This window comes from Anomaloglossus baeobatrachus, chromosome 5, assembly GCF_048569485.1.
Source record: "Anomaloglossus baeobatrachus isolate aAnoBae1 chromosome 5, aAnoBae1.hap1, whole genome shotgun sequence".
Lineage (NCBI taxonomy): Eukaryota > Metazoa > Chordata > Amphibia > Anura > Aromobatidae > Anomaloglossus > Anomaloglossus baeobatrachus.
Genome location: NC_134357.1, coordinates 516,268,888 through 516,291,538, shown reverse-complemented (window position 1 = coordinate 516,291,538; position 22,651 = coordinate 516,268,888). Strand labels below are relative to the sequence as shown.

Sequence of the window (22,651 nt, the reverse complement as noted above, 5' to 3'; positions counted from 1 at the left end):
ACTAAGAGCATTCAAGTTTAGGCTGGAAACACATCTATGCGAGTAAAATCGGTCCGAGTTGGCTGAAAAAAAAACTCGGCTGATTTTAGTTCGTTAGGTCAGAGTGCAATGCAACTGCACTGCGATCCTGAGATTTTTCTCATGATTGCAGTGCATGTGCAATGCGTGTGTGATCCGTGTGTGATCCTTTTTTTTCTCAGCAGCTGTCATCTGCCATTCAGCTCTGCTACATGGCCGCTGACAGCAGCCACAGACAGCCATGTAGCAGAGCTGAATGGCATATGACAGCAGACACAGACAGAGCCGCACGATCAGAATGAACTCGGGTGAACTTCACCCAACTTCATTGTCATGCCACGGCTCTGTCTGTGTCGCATCCTGATTAGCGGTCACCCATGAAGGACTCACCGGTGACCGCTAATCCCCTGAGTGACTGAAGTGAGCAACGCGATTTGCGCTGCTGTCACTCAGGTTACCCGCGGCCAGCTGGATCCTCCCCCTGTGACCGCAACTCACCTGTGACTTCATTGCTGTCACTCGGGTGACTTGCTGTCACTGTTGGAGGATCCAGCGGTGGCCACGAGTTACCTGACTGAAATCAGCTGATCACGCTTCTCACCTCAGTTGCTGCGTGGAGGTGACAGGAGCGGCGATGTCTTCTGCAGCTCCTGTCACCTTCATGTAGCAGAGCTGGAAGCGACGCGGGACCTCCGTGGATTGCGTCGGACAAGGATGGGTTTTTTGCGTACTTAAAGGGGTTGTCCGACATTAGCTTAACAAAAATGTTTGAGTTTATCTGTGCTGTATTGTCATATAAATCACACCTACATTGTTATTTTTTGTTTTCTAACTTTTGTTCCTCTTGAATTATACCTTTATTCTCTGCAGCTTCTTGTTTACATTCAGCTCTAGCAAACTGACCACTTCCTGTGCAAAACCTCCCAGTCACAGCTGTCACCGCCCAGCCTCAGTGTCCAGCCCCACCCCAGTGTCCAGCCGCACCCTCTGCCCGCCCCCTGCACACATTCCCTGTCAGTATATTCTTCCCCAGCACCTGACCTGGTATCACTACAGCATTGCAAATAACAGCCCCACATCGGACTCTGCACCGTACACGCACACACATGGCTCTGCACCGTACACGCACACACATGGCTCTGCACCGTACACGCACACACATGGCTCTGCACCGTACACACACACAAATGGCTCTGCACCGTACACGCACACACATGGCTCTGCACCGTACACGCACACACATGGCTCTGCACCGTACACGCACACACATGGCTCTGCACCGTAAACGCACACACATGGCTCTGCACACGCACACATATGGCTCTGTACCTCACACGCACACATATGGCTCTGCACCGTACACGCACACACATGGCTCTGCACCGTACACGCACACACATGGCTCTGCACCGTACACGCACACACATGGCTCTGCACCGTACACGCACACACATGGCTCTGCACCGTAAACGCACACACATGGCTCTGCACCGTAAACGCACACACATGGCTCTGCACCGTACACGCACACACATGGCTCTGCACCGTACACGCACACACATGGCTCTGCACCGTACACGCACACACATGGCTCTGCACACGCACACATATGGCTCTGTACCTCACACGCACACATATGGCTCTGCATCGTACACGCACACACATGGCTCTGCACCGTACACACATGGCTCTGCACCGTAAACGCACACACATGGCTCTGCACCGTACACGCACACACATGGCTCTGCACCGTACACGCACACACATGGCTCTGCACCGTACACGCACACACATGGCTCTGCACCGTACACGCACACACATGGCTCTGCACCGTACACGCACACACATGGCTCTGCACCGTACACGCACACACATGGCTCTGCACCGTACACGCACACACATGGCTCTGCACCGTACACGCACACACATGGCTCTGCACCGTACACGCACACACATGGCTCTGCACCGTACACGCACACACATGGCTCTGCACCGTACACGCACACACATGGCTCTGCACCGTACACGCACACACATGGCTCTGCACCGTACACGCACACACATGGCTCTGCACCGTACACGCACACACATGGCTCTGCACCATACACGCACACACATGGCTCTGCACCGCACACACATGGCTCTGCACCGTACACACATGGCTCTGCACCGTACACGCACACACATGGCTCTGCACCGTAAACGCACACACATGGCTCTGCACCGTACACGCACACACATGGCTCTGCACCGTAAACGCACACACATGGCTCTGCACCGTACACGCACACACATGGCTCTGCACCGTACACGCACACACATGGCTCTGCACCGTACACGCACACACATGGCTCTGCACCGTACACGCACACACATGGCTCTGCACCGTACACGCACACACATGGCTCTGCACCGCACACACATGGCTCTGCACCGTACACACATGGCTCTGCACCGTACACGCACACACATGGCTCTGCACCGTAAACGCACACACATGGCTCTGCACCGTACACGCACACACATGGCTCTGCACCGTAAACGCACACACATGGCTCTGCACCGTACACGCACACACATGGCTCTGCACCGTAAACGCACACACATGGCTCTGCACACGCACACATATGGCTCTGCCAGCCCCCCCATCCCCATCCCCATAGGGAACACATGTGGAGTACATACTCACCTGTCCTCGGTCCCCGCCGCTCCTGCACGTTCGTGCGCTGTCTGTGCTCTGTTCAGCACAGTAGTGACGTCACCGCTGTGCTGCAGATTGCACAGACAGCCGGAGGGACAGTGATGAGAAGCAGCGCTGCGCTGCTTCTCATCAGCACTTTCAAATGTACCGGCATCGGTGATCTGTGATGCCGGTACATTTGAATGTGCGATCCTGGGCAGGGGGCCCGGTGCTGGAGCTGACACCACGGCAGCTGCCGCCAGGCCCCGCCCCCAGGTCACGGACCCCCACAGCAGTGCAGGGGGAGGTTACTGGAGGTGCGGGGGAATGTGTGGGAGGGTGCAGGGAAGGGGGCGGTGACTCCTCGCACTGTAGACACCCAGCAGGGAGGTGACATGCTGCTCCACATTTGCATGTCAACATGGCCCTGCCCATGTAGACGTGCAAAGACCGGAAGCAGCAAAATCGCGGCAGGAGCGGTCACATGACCGCTCTGAGCCGGGGGAGAGGGGCTGACAGCGGGGCAGGTAAGTGGTCTCTATCTACTTACCTGCCCCAATGTAGCCCAATAGGGAAATAAAAAAAAAAAAGTCAAAGAAGCCGGATAACCCCTTTAATAAAGTGGTGAACGAGGGTCTTTGTTATTGTTTATTATTTCAAATAAAGGATTTTTTCACTGTGTGTGTTTATTAATCTGTTTAACCAATGTGCAATACAAATCCCTTTAAAACATCAATTTTTAAAGATTCATTATTTAAAAATTCGCCCAGGTGAAAAAAACTCCAAAAAACTCAAATACTAATTGATAAAAGGGAGCTACTCTAGATCAGGTACAACCCTAAATTCTTAATGTTATAGAGGCAGATTTGGAGTTTTTTTTCACCTGGGCGAATTTTTAAATAATGAATCAATAAAAATTGATGTTTTAAAGGGATTTGTATTGCACATTGGTTAAACAGATTTTGAACATTCCCATCAGCATATTTAGGCTAGGTTCGCACACTGCGTCTTTTTGACGCTGCGTTTGTGCGTTTTTGGACGCTAAAAACGCACAAAAACGCACCTGCGTCGAAAAAAACGCGTCAAAAAAACGCATGCGTTTTTACCGCGATTTGATGCGTTTTTGGCTGCGTTTTGCTGCGTTTTTGATCTCTGCGTTTTGCTGCGTTTTTCCAATGCATTGCATGGGGGGAAAACGCAGAAAAACGCAGGAAAGAATTGACATGTCCATTTTTTTTTTCAAGCTCAAAAACGCAGCTTAAAAAAACAGTTGTGTGCGGACAGCAAAATTGAAAACTCAGACTTTGCTGGGGAAGCAAAGTCATGCAGTTTTGAGGCCAAAAACGCACCCGAAAAACGCGCAAAAACGCCGCGAAAAACGCACTGTGCGCACATAGCCTTAGTCGTTAAACTGTGTGTTTATTAACTTTAATTTACAAGTTAATCATTGGGGGTGTCTCATAGACACCTGCAATGATTAATCTAGGATTTAGTGGCAGCTATGGGCTGCCATTAACTCCTTATTACCCCGATTGCCAACGCACCAGGGCAAATCGGGAAGAGCCAGGTACAGTCCCAGAACAGTCACATCTAATAGAAGCGGCCATTCTGGGCGGCTGCTGGCTGATAGTTAGGCTGGGGGGCTCACCATAACGTGGAGCTCCCCATCCTGAGAATACCAGCCTTCAGCCGTATGGCTTTATCTGGCTGGTATTAAAATTGGGGGACCCCGCACACAGTTTTTTATTTAATTATTTATTTTAGTGCACAGCATAGACACGCCCACTGGCTGCTGTGATTGGTTGCAGTGAGACACCTGTCACTCAGCGTGGGGGCGTGTCTCACTGCAACCAATCATAGGCTCCGGTGGGCGGGTAAAGCAGGGAATACGAGATTGTTTAATGAGCGGCCGGCTTTTTCAAAAGAGGAGAAGCCGCCGGAGCAGTGTGAACGCCGTGCAACGCCGCGCTGGTGATCGGGGATCGGTGAGCATGAGAGAGGGGGGGAGAGGGATAGACCGACATGGACAGAGAGTGAGGGACAGAGATAGTGACCGACCGACAGACCGATCAACAGAGAGAGAATAGAGACCGAGCGGGAGAGACCGACTGACAGAGAATAGAGATTGACAGACATTGTGACACATCACTCGTTTCCAGTGTTTTAGGAAACATGCGAGAAATGTATTTCGAAAATCGGATGTCACTAGGATGGTGAGAGTGCCGTCCCGTGACATCCGATTTTTTACACGCTCCCATAGACTTGGATTGGAGAGACTCGCCGAGAAACGCGCAAAAAAGCAGCATGCTGCGATTTTTTTCTCAGTCCGATTTTGACAGAGAAAAAAAAAAATAAATATATCACAGATGAGAGCTGAATCATTCACTAACATGTGTCCGATTCCATTGCGAGATTTTCTCGCATTGCTCTACTGCGAGAAACTCGCAAGTGAGAAGCAGCCCTTAGAGTGTGAAGAGTAGAGACATGTCGTGTAATGGTGGCCCGGGGACACAGGAGAGTGGTCGCCAAGGCAGGTACACCCGAGTACCACTGGGACCAGAGCACCGAAGGGGCACAGGGCCCTAGGTCAGGCATCAGTTTCATGCGGTCTGGCATACCTGAACAGTGAGGGAATCTTCACGGACCTCACTGACCCACAAATCCATGCATCTCTGTTCAGCACGTGACCACATCTATGTAAATCACATATTTGCAGCTTCGTAACCTCCCACTGTCACCGACTGCAGACTTCTGAATTCTCACAGTGGGCCAACTGTACGCTGTCAGGATTCTCTGATGCCATCACTGCAGGCTCATCACAAACTTGGACAACCCCTTTAATGCTCATAACATAAATAAAAACATAGTAACCCTTAACTTGTCAGACGGCACAAGACTATTAACCCCTCCACGACCCTTGACGGATCTATCCGTCATGGATTGTGTGAGGGTAAACCCCGCCCCCTGCCGTGGGCAGGTTGTGGCGATCCGCGCACATATCAGTTGTTTTCAACAGCTGACATGTGTGCCTGCATGTTACGAGTGGAATCGCTTCCACTCGCAACACTTAACCCCTTACATCTCGCTGCCAAAGACTGGCAGCGAGATGTATATGCGCGCGGCCATGATCTTTACTTACCGCCGCCCCCACCGGAAGCCACGTGACTTTCGGTGGTTGCTACGGTAGCACAGGGTAATGTGATGACGCCTGTAGCTATCATGAGTCACTTCCTGTTTCACTCGGCCTGGAGCCGAGTGAGTCAGGAAGTGATCATATCTGCTGTTTACAGCTGTGTAGCTGTGATCAGCAGATAGGGCAGAGCGATCGCATTGCTGGTCACTATAGCCCCCTAGGGGGACTAGTTTAAAAAAAAATAAAAAAAAAATTAAAAAGTTCAAATCACCCCACTTTCACCCCATTGAAAATTAAAAGGTTAAAAAAAATATATATACACATTTAGTATCGCCGCATTCAGAAATGCCCGATCAAAATATAAAATCAATTAATCTGATTGGTGAATGGCGTAGCGGCAAAAAAATTCCAAACGCCAAAATTACGTTTTTTTGGTCGCCGCAAGTTTTACGCAAAATGCAATAACAGGCGATCAAAACGTAGCATCTGCGCAAAAATGGTACCATTAAAAATGTCAGCTCGAGACGCAAAAAATAAACAGACACTGAACCATAGATTCCAAAAAATGAGAACGCTATGGGTTTCGGAAAATGGCGCAAAACGTACGCCACTTATTGGACAAGCTTGTGAATTTTATTTTAACCCCGTAGACACCAAACATGTATAGGTTTACTTGTGTGTACAAACTCGCACCGACATCAGGCATCACACTGACATCAGTTTTACCATATAGTGAACACTGAATAAAATATCCCAAAAACTATTGTGCGATCACACTTTTTTTTGCCGTTTTTCCACACTTGGAATTTTTTGCTGTTTTCCAGTACACTATAAGGTAAAACTTATGGCTTCATTTAAAAGTACAACTCGTCCCGCAAAAAACAAAGCCCTCATATGGCAAGATTGACGGAAAATAAAAAAAAGTTACGGCTCTCGGAAGAAGGGGAGCAAAAAACAAAAACGCAAAAACGGAAAGCGCCCGGGGGCAGAAGGGGTTAAAGAGATTGTCCACTACTTTAACACTGAAGGCCTTTCCTTAGGCTAGATCACCAATGTCTGATTGGTCGAGATCCAGCACGTGGCACCCCAGCCAATCGCCTGTTCTAGATGCAGTGCCCGTGTTGGCAGGTGGCCGGAAGTGCTCAGTTCTGGATCTGCTCTTTCTGATAGTGGCAGCAGGTTCCTATTAAAATTAATGAGGCGGATGTGCAGTACCCGGCCGCGGACACCAGAGGACAGAGCAGATCCAGAAATAAGCATTTCTGGCCACCTACACAAAGAAAATAAATATTTACATTCAGGTACCTTATAGATGATGTTGTCTCTAGTCATTTCTTTCTATTCTTTATCTTGTCCTGACGCCATGATGACTTTTCACATTCACATCGCGTCTCTGCAGATTTCCATCTTCTCCGGTCTTCTGCAGCACATGCGGACACGATGCCCCTAAAAATAGCAGAATAATTATAATACTCCTATTTAAAAATATCTGCCCTACACTGTGCCCCAGAATAAATAATGGCCCCTCACTGTGTTCTCTGCACAAACTATGACCCACAGACTGTCCCTGTTATGGTACATGCCTTCCACACTGCCCTCTCCTTTCTATACTGAGCCTACTCTTCACACTGTCCTTTACACTGTGTCCCATTACACTGCCCAGTCTATATACTATGCCCTCTCATCACACCCCTCCTTGCTATGGCCTCACACTGGCCTCCCATTCTGCCCCCTTTCCATAACATGTCCCTCCACTACCCAGTGTCTATTCTGTGCCCCCTCACATTTTTCCCATCCCTTACTGTCTCCTTACTACCTCCTGCGTGTCCCTATACTTTTCCACCTCACTCTCCATCCTGCCCACTTGCTCCTCATACCATGTCACTCCTTATTCAGTGTCCTCAAAATTTCTTTCCCATTTGCTCCCCATACCCTGTCTGTATACGTTACCGCTCCCTATCCCCACACATGACCCCGCATGCTCCCTCTCCCCGCACATGACCCCGTACATCACCCCTCATCCTGTCTCTCCCCATACTGTGTCCAAAGATGCTTCCCCCTTCCCATTCTCTCTTCCCACCACACTGTGTCCAAAGATACTGTAGTTCCCTCTCACCCCTACTGTTTCTATAGATACTGCTCCCTTCCCATCCTCTCTCCTCCATACTGTGTCCACTGATCGTTCCTTCTCCCCACCCTCTGTGCCCCCATTCTGTGTGAATAGATACCTCTCCCCTCACCCCATAATGTTCCTTTTCCGTGTCTTCAGCTCCACCCTGGAGCACTTATCAGTGCTCTCTGCCGCCTCTGCACTGCGGCCCCGACTTCTGGGTCAGCAGTGTGATCAGCTGACCTGATTACATTACAGCTGTCGCTCTGACTCGGATGTCAGCACCAGCGTTACCGCTCCAATTGTCCTTGCGTCTGACAAATACAAGGACAATTGAGCAGTGGGAGCTGCGCGCTGCAGTTTTTATGAGTGAGGCTGTCAGCGTGACAGCTGGGCTAAGAGAATAGCCGTCTCCCACTACAGGGCGGCAAACGCAGCCCACAAGGAGACTTTCACAGCGCAGCATCAGGCAGTCTGACTGCGCCCCCCTGACAGCTAAGCCCAGGGCAGATGCCCTGCCAGCCCCCAGATACACCTCTGGGACAGTTCGCGCTGGGTGGCCGTTGCCCAGTTCCGTGACCCTAGGGTTCACTTAAAAGGGGAATTTGTACAAGGGAAAAATAATAAAAATAGAGTTTTACGTGCCATTACTCGCGGTATGCGGCTATATGGGGAAAGCCGCCACTGCATAGTCTCACTGCTGGGGCTGGTGGTATTTGGCAGTTTAGGTGTGATGCCTCTCTGCAAGTAGAGCTAGGCCCCAGGGGAGGATGTTGATGGTGGTCGTATATGGGTGCAGACGTGTAAAAAGAACTCAGACGACACAGGTGCTGCGGGTTAACCTGTGCTTTACTCACTGCTTTGGAGTTGCTGCCACTCGGTTTGTGCTGGTCTTTACCAATCCAGTATTCCCTTTCTTCCAGTGCCGATGTAGTGAACTGGTGAGCTTTACTTCCATGCACCCTGTAATAGTCGGTGGGTCCACGTGGCTTGGAGCGTTTTTGGGGATCTCCTCTTGCTGTCTCCGTCTGGGCCCGTACGGCAGGCAGCTTGAACCTCTCTTGGGTCTACCTCCATCACCGTTCTTAGGTTCCTTCTCTGCGGCTGTACCCCGGACACTAACGTCTGTGAGGTCCTTGATGGTCCCCTCACCGGGCAGATTGTTATCAGGCGAGCCTAAAGTGTCTTCCTGAACTAGGGTTCTGTACCCAGTCGGTGCTCGGTCCAGTGAGTACTTGACCATACTCTCCCTGGCAACCATACTCCTTTTACTCAGTAGGTCACTTCTCACATTTTCCGGTCAGCACATCAACACCTGACTGACTTGATGTCTGGTTACTTTCTATCTGACAAGATGTCAGTCGTCCGTCCACTCCACTGACTAGCCCCTCCACCTCCCAGGTTTCTGACTAGTGGATTGGATGCGTCCCAGCCTATAGGTGACCACCCGTCAAGTCCATGGCTAGCCTGTTACCTACTCTGGGGGGAAAAAGGCGTGGTTGTGTGTGTGTGTGTGTGTGTGTGTGTGTGTGTGCTGTGGTGTTTACCAGCACTGGTCTTCCAGGAATCCGGGGTTGGATGTAGTACCCTGTGGCACCTGACAGGGGTGCCACAGAAACACACCATATCATACATAGGATCTGTATAGAAGGCAATAAAATGAAGCAAATGGTAATAAAAGTGACTTTTGGCCAGAAAGACTGGACCTGGTCTTGTAGTGACCTTATGAGCAGATTCAGCAGCACAGAAGGGAGAGAAGGTAGATTCATTCAGTAAGAATCCAGGGTTCTAGGAAGGTAACAGCATCATTATCCTCCGCTTTCCCTTAGGGGTCCATCATGGGGATTATATTTTACTCCACAAGATATTTTAAGTTTTCAACACATTCTAAGTTTGCTGCTATTTGGTTTTATAGGTTAGAGATTTAGGCAGATAAGGGTCAATATCTCCTAAGTCCAGATGTTCAGGTGGACACACTGGCCTGTAAGCTCTGGCTGAAATGGATCTCACTACAAAAAAGGGATAATCAATGCCCAAACCCCTGGGGGACATTTTAGATTGAGCAGCGTGTAGTAAGTTAGTGGCAGTATGGAGACTATGTGGATGTGATGGCCGAACTACACAGGTGGAAAAGCAGCCACAGGTCGGTGACTGAAGAATCTGTGACTTCTCTGAATTTAGTGGTCACTACTCACCTGTGCGGAGATCTGTAGGAATCTCCTCTTTACAGCGCTCATCACCCCTCACATGTGTCTCTGTAGTATTAATATGGGTCAGATCTACACTCTGAAAGAAATATTGTAAAAGTCACAGACAGATGGAGAAATCTCATCTACAATCAGCTCTAATTCTGCCATCTCCAGTGTTCTCATTATAAAAGACTGAACACAAGACCTTCATAGCCCTGATTCAGACACGGAGGTCATTTGCATATTAAACAGATCTTTACATACATTTTCACGTAACACCTGCCAAACAGATACATCACGGGCGCGATTCTTAAATGTTGCGAGGGGGGGGGGGGGTTGTGACACGCCCACCAGGGCCCTGGGGCACTCGTTACCGGGCTGGTCCTGTCCTGGGTGGATGCGACAGCGGCAAGGTCAGACTCCGAGACCCCGGTGGTTTCGTTTAAAAGATAGGAAATGTTATTCACAAGTGGAGATGAGTTTGTGACGCCACCCATGATGTGTGGCCAGATATGAGCCGCCGCTGCCTCGCTGGTTCCCTGGGGTCGGGGGTGATGCAGCAGAGGTGGTTGAGCTCTCCACGGGTAAAGCTTAGCCCCAGGGATGGTAAATAGGTGATAGAGTCTATGGTGTTGAGATGTAATGGCGGGGTGCAGGGCTGGAGGCGCAGGCAATAACTGGGCAACACAGGAATGCAGTCACAAGTTCTTTACTCACTGTTGATAGTTCCAGGTTACCACAACTAGTCAGAGGTTGCTCTCGGAGTACTGGGTCCTGCTGTGATGGGCCCCAGCCGATCCCCGGATAGTTCAGAGGCACAATCCGGTAAACCCCTGTGGTCCTTCCATGGTCGTCTTCCTGCGCTGGCCTCTCCCGCCTTCCCCGAACCTCACACACAGTGCCCTGAGCCAGTGTCCGCAGTTCCCCTTTATGGGTAGCTTTCCTGCCTTGTCCCTTTTTCCTATGTGGTCAGCTTCTCAGCGGGTTATGTGTGGTGGTGGCTTTGGTACTTGAAGTAACCTCAGCCTCCAGTTTACTCGCTCAGCCTTGTTGTTCTCCACTAGTCTAGGGACCAGTTCCCTGTTGTGGCCAAGTCCATGCACACCGGTATACCGGCTGTGGATGCGAGCCCACGGGTGCATGGCTCTCTTCCCGTAGCTCTAAGACTCCTTTCTTGATCCTGGGACAAGCTGCTCCAGCTCCAGAACCTCTCTCCTCCACATCCACTTCCTGATTGACTAATGTTGTACAGTCAGCTCCCACTAACTAAATTCCCCCTCCAGACTGGCATCGGGACTGTGCTTTCCCTAACAAGCAGCTCAGCCTAACCACGGCCTAATGGAGTGTTGCTAAATTAAGTGTGTGTGTGTCTGTGCATGTGTGCAATGACTTGTAGCCTCCTCCTTACCTGGGAATTGGATACCACACCTCTGGCTGAGGTGCAGTACCTCTGTGGCGACTGGACCCTCAGGGGCGCCACAGTTGACCACTTTACATCGACTTTCAATTTTAGTGCAGACTGCTCCCCTGGTTCCAGTACCTCTGCCTTCACTGGCATTTTACTTGTTCCATCTTTTCATTTCACAGATAGGTATGGTGTCTTCTTAAAGTTCTCCATACCTAAAATCTTGTCCTAACCACTGGGATTTTTTTTTCTCCCCCAAGACCAAGTGAGAGTCAAAGAGAATTGACTAGAGTCGTTCACAGTCCTTCTCTTGCAGGTCCATTCACGCAGGCCTACATTGAAAAGCTTTTTCTGGTATCGGTGAAGCCAGACACAAATCCAGTGATCGTTCTCTTGTGGCCAGCTACATTAACCATCTATCTTTGCATGTTCACGTGACCGGGGTGGCCTAGAGCAGGGTTCCCCAACTCCAGTCCTCAAGGCCCACCAACAGTGCATGTTTTCAGGATTTCCTTAGCATTGCACTGCTGTTGGAACCAGCACCTGGGCAGGTAATTACATTAACACCTGTGCAAAAAACCTGCACTGTTGGTGGGCCTTGAGGACTGGAGTTGGGGACCTCTGGCCTAGAGGGTCTGCCCAAATTAAAAGTTACTCACTTTTTCTCACCACCCCATGTCTACAACAAGAAGGCTCCTAGCTAATCCATATCTATCTATCTTACACTCCACCCCCTAAGGGGTGTACTCGCTACTACTTAACCCTTTTCTTGTCCAGAAGATACCAAGGAAGCAGTCTTCAGCTTTACCGCTTGGTGGCCACATACTCAGATTTTTTACATTACACTAGAAAGATATACACTCATCAATTATGTACAATGTATAAACAAACAGAAACCGTGTCTTTCATTGCAGGGGTGGCAGACCCTTACACCTCTCTACTTTCTCATCATAGGGGAGATTTTATGACTCCTATGCATTTACCTGATGATCATGAGGAACACGAGGATTTTCTTGCTTACAGTCCTGTGGAAGAAGAGGACAGGGACATCTCTCTGGTGTTTTCCTCTTACTGGATAGAACTGGAGGAAATATATAAAAGAACTGAATTCAATCTTTATGTACAGATAATTATAGGCCCTGTGTCCTGTTTATTACCTGATGTGAGAGGCTGGGGAACCTCCATCATAGTGTCCTGGTACAGATCTTTGTGTCCTTCTGAATATTCGCTCTTCTCCATGGAGAAATAGATGGTGGTGTTTTGACACCTTATACGAACCTGACACAGAATGATACAGTCATCCCACCAATCCCTTCAAATGGTCACTGATTAGCTGTAGGGATTATAGGTTTATCAGGACTCACCAGAAAAATCAGAGACTGGCAAGGGATATAAGCAAATAAAACATATTGTAAATTAGGCCACATGTTGTGGAGGTGGCCCAGGGCAGTAGTTGCAGGCGAGGGTGATCCCCTTCCTCCGATCATGCATATTGTGGGCTCTTTTTTAACATTACAGGGGCCACATGATTCACAATAATTTGCAATTTAAGCGCAGACTGCTTCCATGGATCCGCTGTTTGTAATGTTATTTTCACATTCCTCCTTTTTTGCACTTAACTACATTAGTCCGCACAGCAAAGTCAAGGTCTTTCAGAGTCCTGTCCTTTCCAACTCACAGAGATTGTAGGTTCGAGAAAGTATCGGGACAGCTGAGGGACGAAGGTCGTTCACTAATGCATAGTTGGCCTTTTCCTCCACAGTCTCCTTTCTTTACAACTCCCAACAAAACATGGCCAAGGGCTACTTTTTAATCTCCCAAGCCCCCTTCTACAGGGTTGTGTCTGCAAAAGCTTAACTACATCCTGTCTATAAGGAACTAGGGAGTATTTGTGGCGCCCCTGACCTGGTCAGGCACCACTGAGTACTGCACCCATGCTGGGGACAGTACAATACAGGTAATCCAGAAGGCTGACTGGGGTGTGGAACACAGGCGCATAGTGATCAGGTCTCACACATGTACCCATGAGAGGACCCCTGGGGATCCCAGGAGGGGGCAAGCCTTCACCTTCACTGGAATAGTGGAGGGGGTAGAGCCTCCATCTCCTCTCAGGGGGTGTGGTAGAGAGTCTGGTTGCTAGGTGGCGTAGGCAAGAACAGGAGAGGAGGGGCAGTGAGTCAGTTAGGGCAGAACTCCATAGGGCTCAGTGAGGAGCAGACCTGTGGGGCTGTTGCTGTCTAACAGCGCCCGCGCAGTGGCTACAGACGGGGGAGAACGGTCAACTAGGAGTGCTACCTGAAAGCCAGCTTCAGCTAGGGAGTGCACGGAGTGGGAAGTAAGGAGACTGCTAGAGAGCACCAGGCCCAACCGGGCGGCAGATCCCGAAGCGAAGATAGATCCAGCTTTCTTCTGCTAAACCTGCCGGTGTGGGGCTCTCAAAGCCCACACCACATCACCACAAAAGCCGCAGCCACGTAACCGCAGTGAGGGCCCATAGGTCATAGGAGGCAAGAAGCTGGAGTGGCCTGGTCCGGGGAACAAGCATACGGCGAACGAAGGGGAGAGAGAGAGGCTGCAGCATCTTCCCTGGGTGACCCCCATAGGGACTAAAAGTCGGGGTCACCCCAAACCACCAAGGGCTAAGGAAGGCGAGTCAGTAGTCACCCTCATAAAGTCAGCCTGAAGGATACCTGGTTCCCATCTGGTTCATCTCAGCTACGCCCGGGTTACTCACCCTGCCACCTGAAGTGAGTAAAAACCCTGAAAGACATCCTGCCTGTGTGGTCATTCTGCGACTTGTGGTACTACAAACCTACACAGGGCCCTGGGGCTTGCCTCACTCTCAGGAGGCTACTACATCTAACTGCACACACCATCAGCCCCAGGCGACCCTCAACCTGCAGTGGCGGTCCCTACTGGCCGCAATACTGAGAGTGGCGTCACGATCAAAACAGAAGATTTCCTACCAGTGACGGAGATCCAGCAACGTGGAGTCCCTGAAGGTAACGCACCGACACCGACACAACACCTGCGGGGCTTCACATATTTATACCACAAAATCACCACTAGATGGCCACATTATGCAAAATTACAATATTCATCTTGTTACAAATATCACAAAAACTCAGTATTAGTGATGTACTCCCTCAGCAGGAAAGCAGACGCTAACAACGTAGTAAACCAAGTCTCTGGGTCCCGCTGCCCTCTTGGGGAGCTCGTCCAGCTTCCGTCTCCTGCAGTACTGCCTGGTGGTCTGTGGCTTGCTTCCTGGCACCGTATTTTAGAGTGTTCAGTTGGCCCGTCAGCTTGGAGCTTTTCCGGGCCCCGCTCCCTGCTATGAGTTGCAGAGGAGCTTGCTCTCAGGAGATCACGCTTGGGATTTCAGTGGGCTGCTTTGCTTGGACAGCCCTATCCCCCTTGTTGCTCTAGTGCCCCCGATCTCTGAACTTTGTGGGAACAGTCCATATAGGCCCTGTCCCCGCAGGTTAATTGCCGGGTTGCTTGAAGCTTCTCCCTGACCTAGGGTCCATGTACCCCGACGTGTCTTCGGTCCTAGCCCGACTATTGAACTGCAGCTGCCGGCTATCCTCCAAGACTAGCCAAGCACCCAGTCCCAGTCTCCCGCGACCGGGTCTCCGACTCCTCCTGGTCCAGACCACCGTCTGCGACCTAGTCTGCTTTTCCCCTGGGAGCTCCAACTCCCACTTTCCACACACTTAGCTCCAGGGGAGCGAAGAGAGCAGTTGGCTCCAGGGGAGCGAACTGACTTGTCACCTACCACTTCCCTGCCTGACCCCCAGGTGGGCGGCCTTATTCCAGCTTAGCAGCCCACTGGTGTGCCTGACAGGGTGTGGTGCGAGGTGTAACTAGGATTTGTGGATGCTGGTGGAGGCAGTACCGCAAGGTGGGGACCCAGAACCATAGGGGGGGGTTGAGCCCTGCACGGGGAAAGAAAGATTGTGCAGAACCCCGTGACGACCTGACTAGTCCAGGGCGTCACACCAGCACTGCTGCTTCTGCGCCGAGGTCTCATACATCCAAATGACCACTGCAGCCAGTCATCTATGCAGGCACAATTGATGAGGACAGTAATTTGCTTCAGTGGATGAGTGGATGTATGACATGTTAGAGATGATTAAAAGGATTTCTTATGTGGGCATCACACGAGACGATATATCGTGCGATATGTCGGCAGGGTCACATCATAAGTGACGCACATCCGGCATCGTTAGACATATCAGAGCGCGTGACAGCTACGAGCGACGGTGAACGAGCAAAAATACTCACCTTATCGTTGCTCAATGACACGTCGCTCATTTTCAAAAAGTCGTTTTTTCTTCTCTGCGCCGGTTTTTCATCGTACCCGGGGCAGCACACATCGCTCCATGTGACAACCCAGGAACGATGAACACAGCTTACCTGTGTCCCGCTGGCAATGCGGAAGGAAGGAGGTGGGCGGGATATTTACATCCCGCTCATCTCCGCCCCTCCGCTTCTATTGGCCGGCCGCTGTGTGACGTCGCTGTGACGCTAAACGTCCCACCCCCTTCAGGAAGTGGATGTTCGCCGACCACAGCGACGTCGCTCAGCAGGTAAGTGCATGTGATGGGGGTTTAACGACTGTGCGCCACGGGCAACTAATTGCCTGTGATGCACAAACGACGGGGGCGGGTGCGATCGCACGATAGATCGCCTCGTGTGACGCCCGCATAAGATTTTGGACCTTCAGCCATGTCTGTAGTCCATGGCCACCAGACTAAAGTACCGGTATCCTCCTCTGATCATCTGGCATTGCTTGCAGCTTTTCCGATTATTATGTCCTCTGACATTATTGTTAAAACACACAACATAAGTCTTCAGGCCTGAAGACTTAGGTAGGAGGAGGAGGAGCACAGGGCTATGGTCTGCCGATCACAGAATACTGACTTAGCAGCTGTACCAGGGATCTGGGGATCTTTGTGTTCTGTAGTTACCATGTGTCATACAATTGAAAAGATAACACTGACTAACTAGGACCATTAGGCCTAAGCCCCACGGCATGAAAATCAGAGCGAGTAGAATGTGATAAAACATCGCATTCCACTCGGACCAATATTACCCTATATCCCAGTATGACGCCCTGGCCTATCAAGTCACCACAGGGTATTGTGCAATCTGCCCTTCTGTGCAATATCCACCTCCTCCTTGGTTACGGGTCCCTAACCAATGGTGTTGCAAAAACCAGCTAATCAAGATCCTAGGAACACTCTGCACTACACCCACCAGACACCAGTGGACGGCCTGAGTGAAATAGGGTTGCCCACTTGGGGGTTGGTTAAGGGGAGGTCAGGAATAGGCCAGTGTAGTGTTGGAAGTGAATGAGAGAGGAGGTCAGGAGCTGGGCTCCTTGGAGGTACTAGGTAGCAGAAGTTGGTCTGAGCCTCGTAGTAGCTGGACCCCCGGTCGCAGGGGATCGTGACAAGGGGCATGGTATTGTCGTGGAGGACAGCCGGCGGCCTTGTACCATCACCGGGCTGGGACCAGGGCACGACGGGGTACGTGGACTCTAGGTCAGGGAGTAGCTTCAGGCAACCTGACAATTTACCTGATGAGAATAGAGCCTTCAAGATCCGCTTTCCACATGCTCCAAAATCGGGGTACCAGCGCAACGAGGGGGATAAGACTTTCCACTAAAACAGTCCAGGAAATTTCAAGCCTGAACCCTGAGAGCAAGCTCCCTCAGTTAGCCACACTGGGGAGCGGGACCCGACTAGTTTCAAGCTATAGGGGCCAACTAGAAGAAAACAAGGTGCCAAGGGAAAGGTCACAGATCATCAGGCAACACCAGCAGAAATGGGACCCAGACGTGCTTCCCCTAAAGGCCCCGTCACACGGTACGATGTATCGTTCAATAGCATGAGCGATCGCACCCGCTGTTACGGTTGCTGTGAGCACTGGAGACTATGTCCAGATTTCTTGCTACTGCACATGTGCGAGCGCTGGAGACTAAGTCCAGATTTCTTGCTACTGCACATGTGCGAGCGCTGGAGACTAAGTCCAGATTTCTTGCTACTGCACATGTGCGAGCGCTGGAGACTAAGTCCAGATTTCTTGCTACTGCACATGTGCGAGCGCTGGAGCCTAAGTCCAATCTTGGAGCCATTGCACATGTGCGGGTGACATCATCGCTGACACGAGGTCACATGTCTCTGACACCTTCTATGCGATTGGTCGTTGGTCATGTGCTTGTGACGTCTTGCTCGGTGATAGGCCAGCATGACGTCACTCCTGTCGTTCTGGCAGCGGATTGGCTCTGGTGTCCTCCATCTTGGATGAGGCACAGAGTCTATATAAGACCCTGACACACGCCGCATGGTGCTCAGTCCTCTTGGTTCATGCATATGAGTAGACGCTCTGTGCGCGTTCCTCTAGGCATTCCTCTGTCTATCCTAGGTGAGCGCTACCGGCAGGGTAGCGTTCTTATACCTTACAGCTTCGGCTGCTGTCCGTATCCTTACCTCTTAGGGGAGCGGACATAGGCAGGTGCCTGAGGCACATGGTCTGGCTGGGCCTTGTGATTCTACTCGTAGGTGGACGTTGCCGCTAGGGTATCGTTCCTTATACTGCGTCTGGCAGTTGTTCGTATCCTCGCACACTAGGGGAGCGAACAGAGGTAGGAGCTTTGTGCGGCTTACGCTGCTGTTCGTCTCTTTTGCACCACTAGAAGAGCGGACCTAGGCAGGTGGCATATCTAGTGGTTCGTGTCCTCGCACACTAGTGGAGCGAACGCAGGTAGGAGCTTTGTGCGGCTTACGCTGCTGTTCGTCTCTTTTGCACCACTAGAAGAGCGGACCTAGGTAGGTGCCATTTCGCACACATTGCTTTTGTCTCTGTGATTATTAACAGAGATCATTCCACACACCCTCCAAGTAAGGGAGGAATTGCTTTACTTACTTATTATATCCTTCTGTGAGTTAACAGAGGTATTGCACTCTGCCATAGTCTGCAGCAAAGTCTTTGCACGGTGGACCCTGACTGTCTGATACTCCTTTAAGTTATTATCAGACAGCTCCCCGTAACATTAGGACTGAGCCAAGGGTCTGGCAGTTATGGCAGAATATCAGCAGTTACACCGTTACATACAAGTACTTGAGTCACGGCTCAAGAGTATAGAGGATAAACCTCAGACCATGGTGACATCTGCACATGATCCTCGACTTGCTCTGCCAAACAGATATTCTGGCGATGCCAGATCATGTCGTGGTTTCATTAGTCAGTGTCAGATACACCTAGAGGTCAACTCTTCTCGCTTCTCTACGGAGAGGTCCAGAGTAGGCTTTATCATCTCCTTACTTCAGGACAAAGCCTTAGAATGGGCGACTCCCCTATGGGAGCGCTCTGATGTGGTTACTCTGAGACATCAAGACTTTCTTGATGCTCTTAAGGCGGTATTCATGGGTCCGCAGGTTACCCATGATGCGGCCCTGAGACTGTTAGATCTATCTCAGGGTTCGTTATCCACTAGTTCTTATGCCATTGCTTTTAGAACTCTGGTGGCAGAACTAGATTGGCCAGAGAAGGTGTTGATTCCTATCTTCTGGAGAGGGTTGGCAGGCTATGTCAAGGATGCCCTTGCTACTCGTGAGGTCCCTGCTTCTCTGGAGGACTTGATCACAGTAGCAACGAGGATCGATGTACGCCATAAGGAACGTAGACTCGAGGTCTCTTCCTCACGCCCTAAGCATCAGGCTATTCCAGTTGTTGAGGGTCCACTACCATCTTCCTCAGCATCTGAAACATCTCCCACTCCTATGGAGTTAGGTCATACGTTCTCCAGACTACGCAAGTCTGGTCCTCCTATATGTTACGTATGTCGTCAGGCTGGGCACTATGCCAACAAGTGTCCTAGTCGTCAGGGAAACTCCCTGGCCTAGTAACCATTAGAGGGGGGTTACTAGAGACGTCTTCTGCACCCTCTAAGTGTTGTATCCCAGGTCAGCTCTCGTTATCTAAGAAAACATGGCCTATTATGGCTTTTGTGGATTCCGGAGCTGACGGGATTTTTGTGTCCTCAGGATTTGTAAAGGGACACAATATTCCCTCTATCATGTTAGAGGCGCCTATTCCTGTCCGTGTTGTTAATGGAACTATGTTGTCTGACTCCATTACATTGAGGACAGTTCCCTTGCGCCTTTCCCTGTCTCAGGGTCACATAGAGGAGATTTCTTTTCTTGTTTTGCCTGAGGGTATAGACGACGTCCTTCTGGGTCTTCCATGGCTTCGGACTCATGCTCCTCACATTGACTGGGAGTCTGACAGCATTATTAGTTGGGGTTCGAAATGTCAGTCCCGATGTCTTCCCTTACCACCTAAGGTCGTTGCGGTTGCATCAACTGATCTCTCTCCCATACCTACACCCTATTTGGATTTCGCTGACGTGTTCTCCAAACAGGGTGCTGAGGTTCTTCCACCCCATAGGCCGTATGACTGTGCCATAGACCTTATCCCAGGTTCGGTTCCACCTAAAGGCAGGGTTTACCCCCTGTCGATACCTGAGTCGGAGGCCATGTCGACCTATATAAGAGAGAGTTTAGAGAAGGGGTTCATTCGTAAGTCTGTCTCTCCCGCGGGAGCTGGGTTTTTCTTTGTTCGGAAGAAAGAGGGTGATTTGCGTCCCTGCATAGATTACAGGGGTCTCAACGCAATCACAATAAAGAACAAATACCCATTACCTTTAATTTCGGAGCTCTTTGACAGACTGAGAGGAGCTCAAGTTTTTACGAAGTTGGATCTGCGGAGTGCGTATAACTTGGTACGAATTCGAAAGGGTGACGAATGGAAGACCGCTTTTAACACCCGAGACGGTCACTATGAATACCTCGTCATGCCTTTTGGGTTATGTAATGCACCCGCAGTATTTCAGGACTTCGTAAACGATGTGTTCAGGGATTTACTGTTATCCTCAGTAGTGGTGTATCTGGACGACATCCTGATTTTTTCTCCTGATCTGGAGACTCATCGTCAGGATGTCGTTCGTGTCCTTTCCCGTTTAAGGGAGCACTCATTGTTTGCTAAACTCGAGAAATGTGTATTCGAGCAGTCCTCATTGCCTTTTTTGGGTTACATTATCTCACAAGAGGGTCTGGCTATGGATCCTGCAAAGCTCTCTGCTGTCCTGCAATGGTCCGAACCTCATTCCTTGAAGGCGGTGCAACGCTTCTTAGGATTCATAAATTATTACAGGCAGTTCATACCCCATTTTTCTACTTTGGTGGCCCCTTTGGTGGCCTTGACTAAGAAAGGTGCTAATCCCAAAGCCTGGTCTACTGAGACATCTCAGGCTTTTGAGGCAGTAAAAAGACACTTTTCAACTGCTCCCGTTCTTCAAAGACCCGATGAGAATAAGCCCTTCCTCTTAGAGGTTGATGCCTCTTCAGTGGGTGCTGGTGCGGTCTTGTATCAAAAGAACGGTGCAGGTAGAAAAAGGCCGTGTTTCTTCTTTGCTAAAACCTTTTCACCGGCAGAGAGAAACTATACCATTGGGGATAGGGAACTGCTCGCCTTGAGATTAGCCTTGGAGGAGTGGCGTCACTTGCTGGAAGGAGCGAAACATCCTTTCCAGGTCTATACAGACCATAAGAATCTGACGTACTTACAAACCGCTCAGCGTCTGAATCCTCGCCAAGCCCGCTGGTCCTTGTTTTTCTCCCGCTTTCACTTCTCCATCAACTATTTGTCTGGGAGTAAGAATAACAAGGCAGACGCCCTGTCTCGCTCTATGCTTTCTACCCAGGAAGAGATTGACGAACCTCGTCTTATCCTTCCCTCCAGGGTTTTTCATACGCTCTCCCCTGTGACGTTAGACCAAATCCCACCGGGCAAGACCTTTGTTCCGCCTGATCGACAGAATGATATACTGTCATGGGCCCACACCTCAAAGGTGGGTGGGCATTTTGGTATTAGGCGGACACGAGAGTTACTGGAGAGGTGGTATTGGTGGCCACACTTAGCCAGCCACGTCAAGAGATATGTCGGTTCCTGCTACTCGTGTGCTCGCAACCGTCCATTACGGCAGAGACCGGCTGGGCTCTTGCATCCTTTACCAGTGCCAGATAGACCATGGGAGATGGTAGGCATGGACTTTGTGGGTGATCTTCCATGTTCACAGGGACATAGATTTGTGTGGGTCATTACGGACCATTTCTCCCGGATGGTTCATCTCGTACCGTTATCGAGAATCCCATCTTCCAGGGTACTAGCCAAACTATTCCTCAAGCATGTCTTTAGGCTTCACGGGATGCCAGATCGTATCATTTGTGATAGAGGCCCGCAATTTACTTCCCGTTTCTGGCGAGATCTTTGTAGCCTTCTGCAAATTGAGTTGAATCTCTCTTCGGCATACCATCCGGAGACTAATGGTTTGGTTGAACGTACCAATCAATCTATGATTATATACCTTCGACACTTTGTTGCTGAGAACCACGATAACTGGTCCTCCCTCCTACCCTGGGCAGAATTTGCCCTTAACAATTCGCTGGCTGAGGCCACTGGGCAGACACCGTTCGTACTCAATAATGGGCAACACCCTAGGGTACCGGTACCGTTTCCCGCTGCTGCACCTCCTCCTCTTGTGGCCGACTGGGCAACTAATGCCAGAGAGGTTTGGGATCGGACTCAAGAGTCGATCCAAGCAGCTAAGGACCGTATGAAGACGGTGTCCGATCGGTTTCGTCGCCCGGCTCCTGTCTTTTCTCCAGGGGACTTTGTGTGGCTCTCTGCAAAACACGTGAGACTTAGAGTGAGCTCTGTCAAATTTGCTCCTCGCTTCCTGGGTCCTTATGAGGTTCTTCGACAGGTAAATCCTGTAGTCTATCAATTGAAGTTACCTGTCCATCTTAGGATTCATGACAAATTCCATGTCTCACTGCTAAAGCCGGCTATTTTACCTCACGCTCGTGAAGTGCACTCTCCTGCCTCTGATTCCTCTCACTCTAGCTATGAGGTACGAGCCATAGTTGGTTCTAAGATGGTTAGAGGGCGCAGGTTCTTCTTGATAGATTGGGAGGGCTATGGCCCGGAACATCGCTCTTGGGAGCCTGAGGAGGCTGTCCATGCTCCCGACTTAGTTGCCGATTAC

At 50.4% G+C, this 22,651-nt stretch overlaps 1 protein-coding gene across 1 annotated transcript in view; it reads right to left on the bottom strand.

The window, feature by feature from the left end:
• LOC142312867 (uncharacterized) overlaps positions 1 to 22,651 on the bottom strand; it is a 180,174-nt gene that overhangs the window by 131,271 nt on the left and 26,252 nt on the right. Inside the window, exons 2-3 of the mRNA XM_075351853.1 lie at positions 12,900 to 12,914; positions 12,693 to 12,813 (exon numbers count right to left, since the gene is read on the bottom strand). Coding sequence (XP_075207968.1) covers positions 12,693 to 12,813; positions 12,900 to 12,914 — 136 coding nt within the window. The remainder of the gene's footprint in view (positions 1 to 12,692; positions 12,814 to 12,899; positions 12,915 to 22,651) is intronic.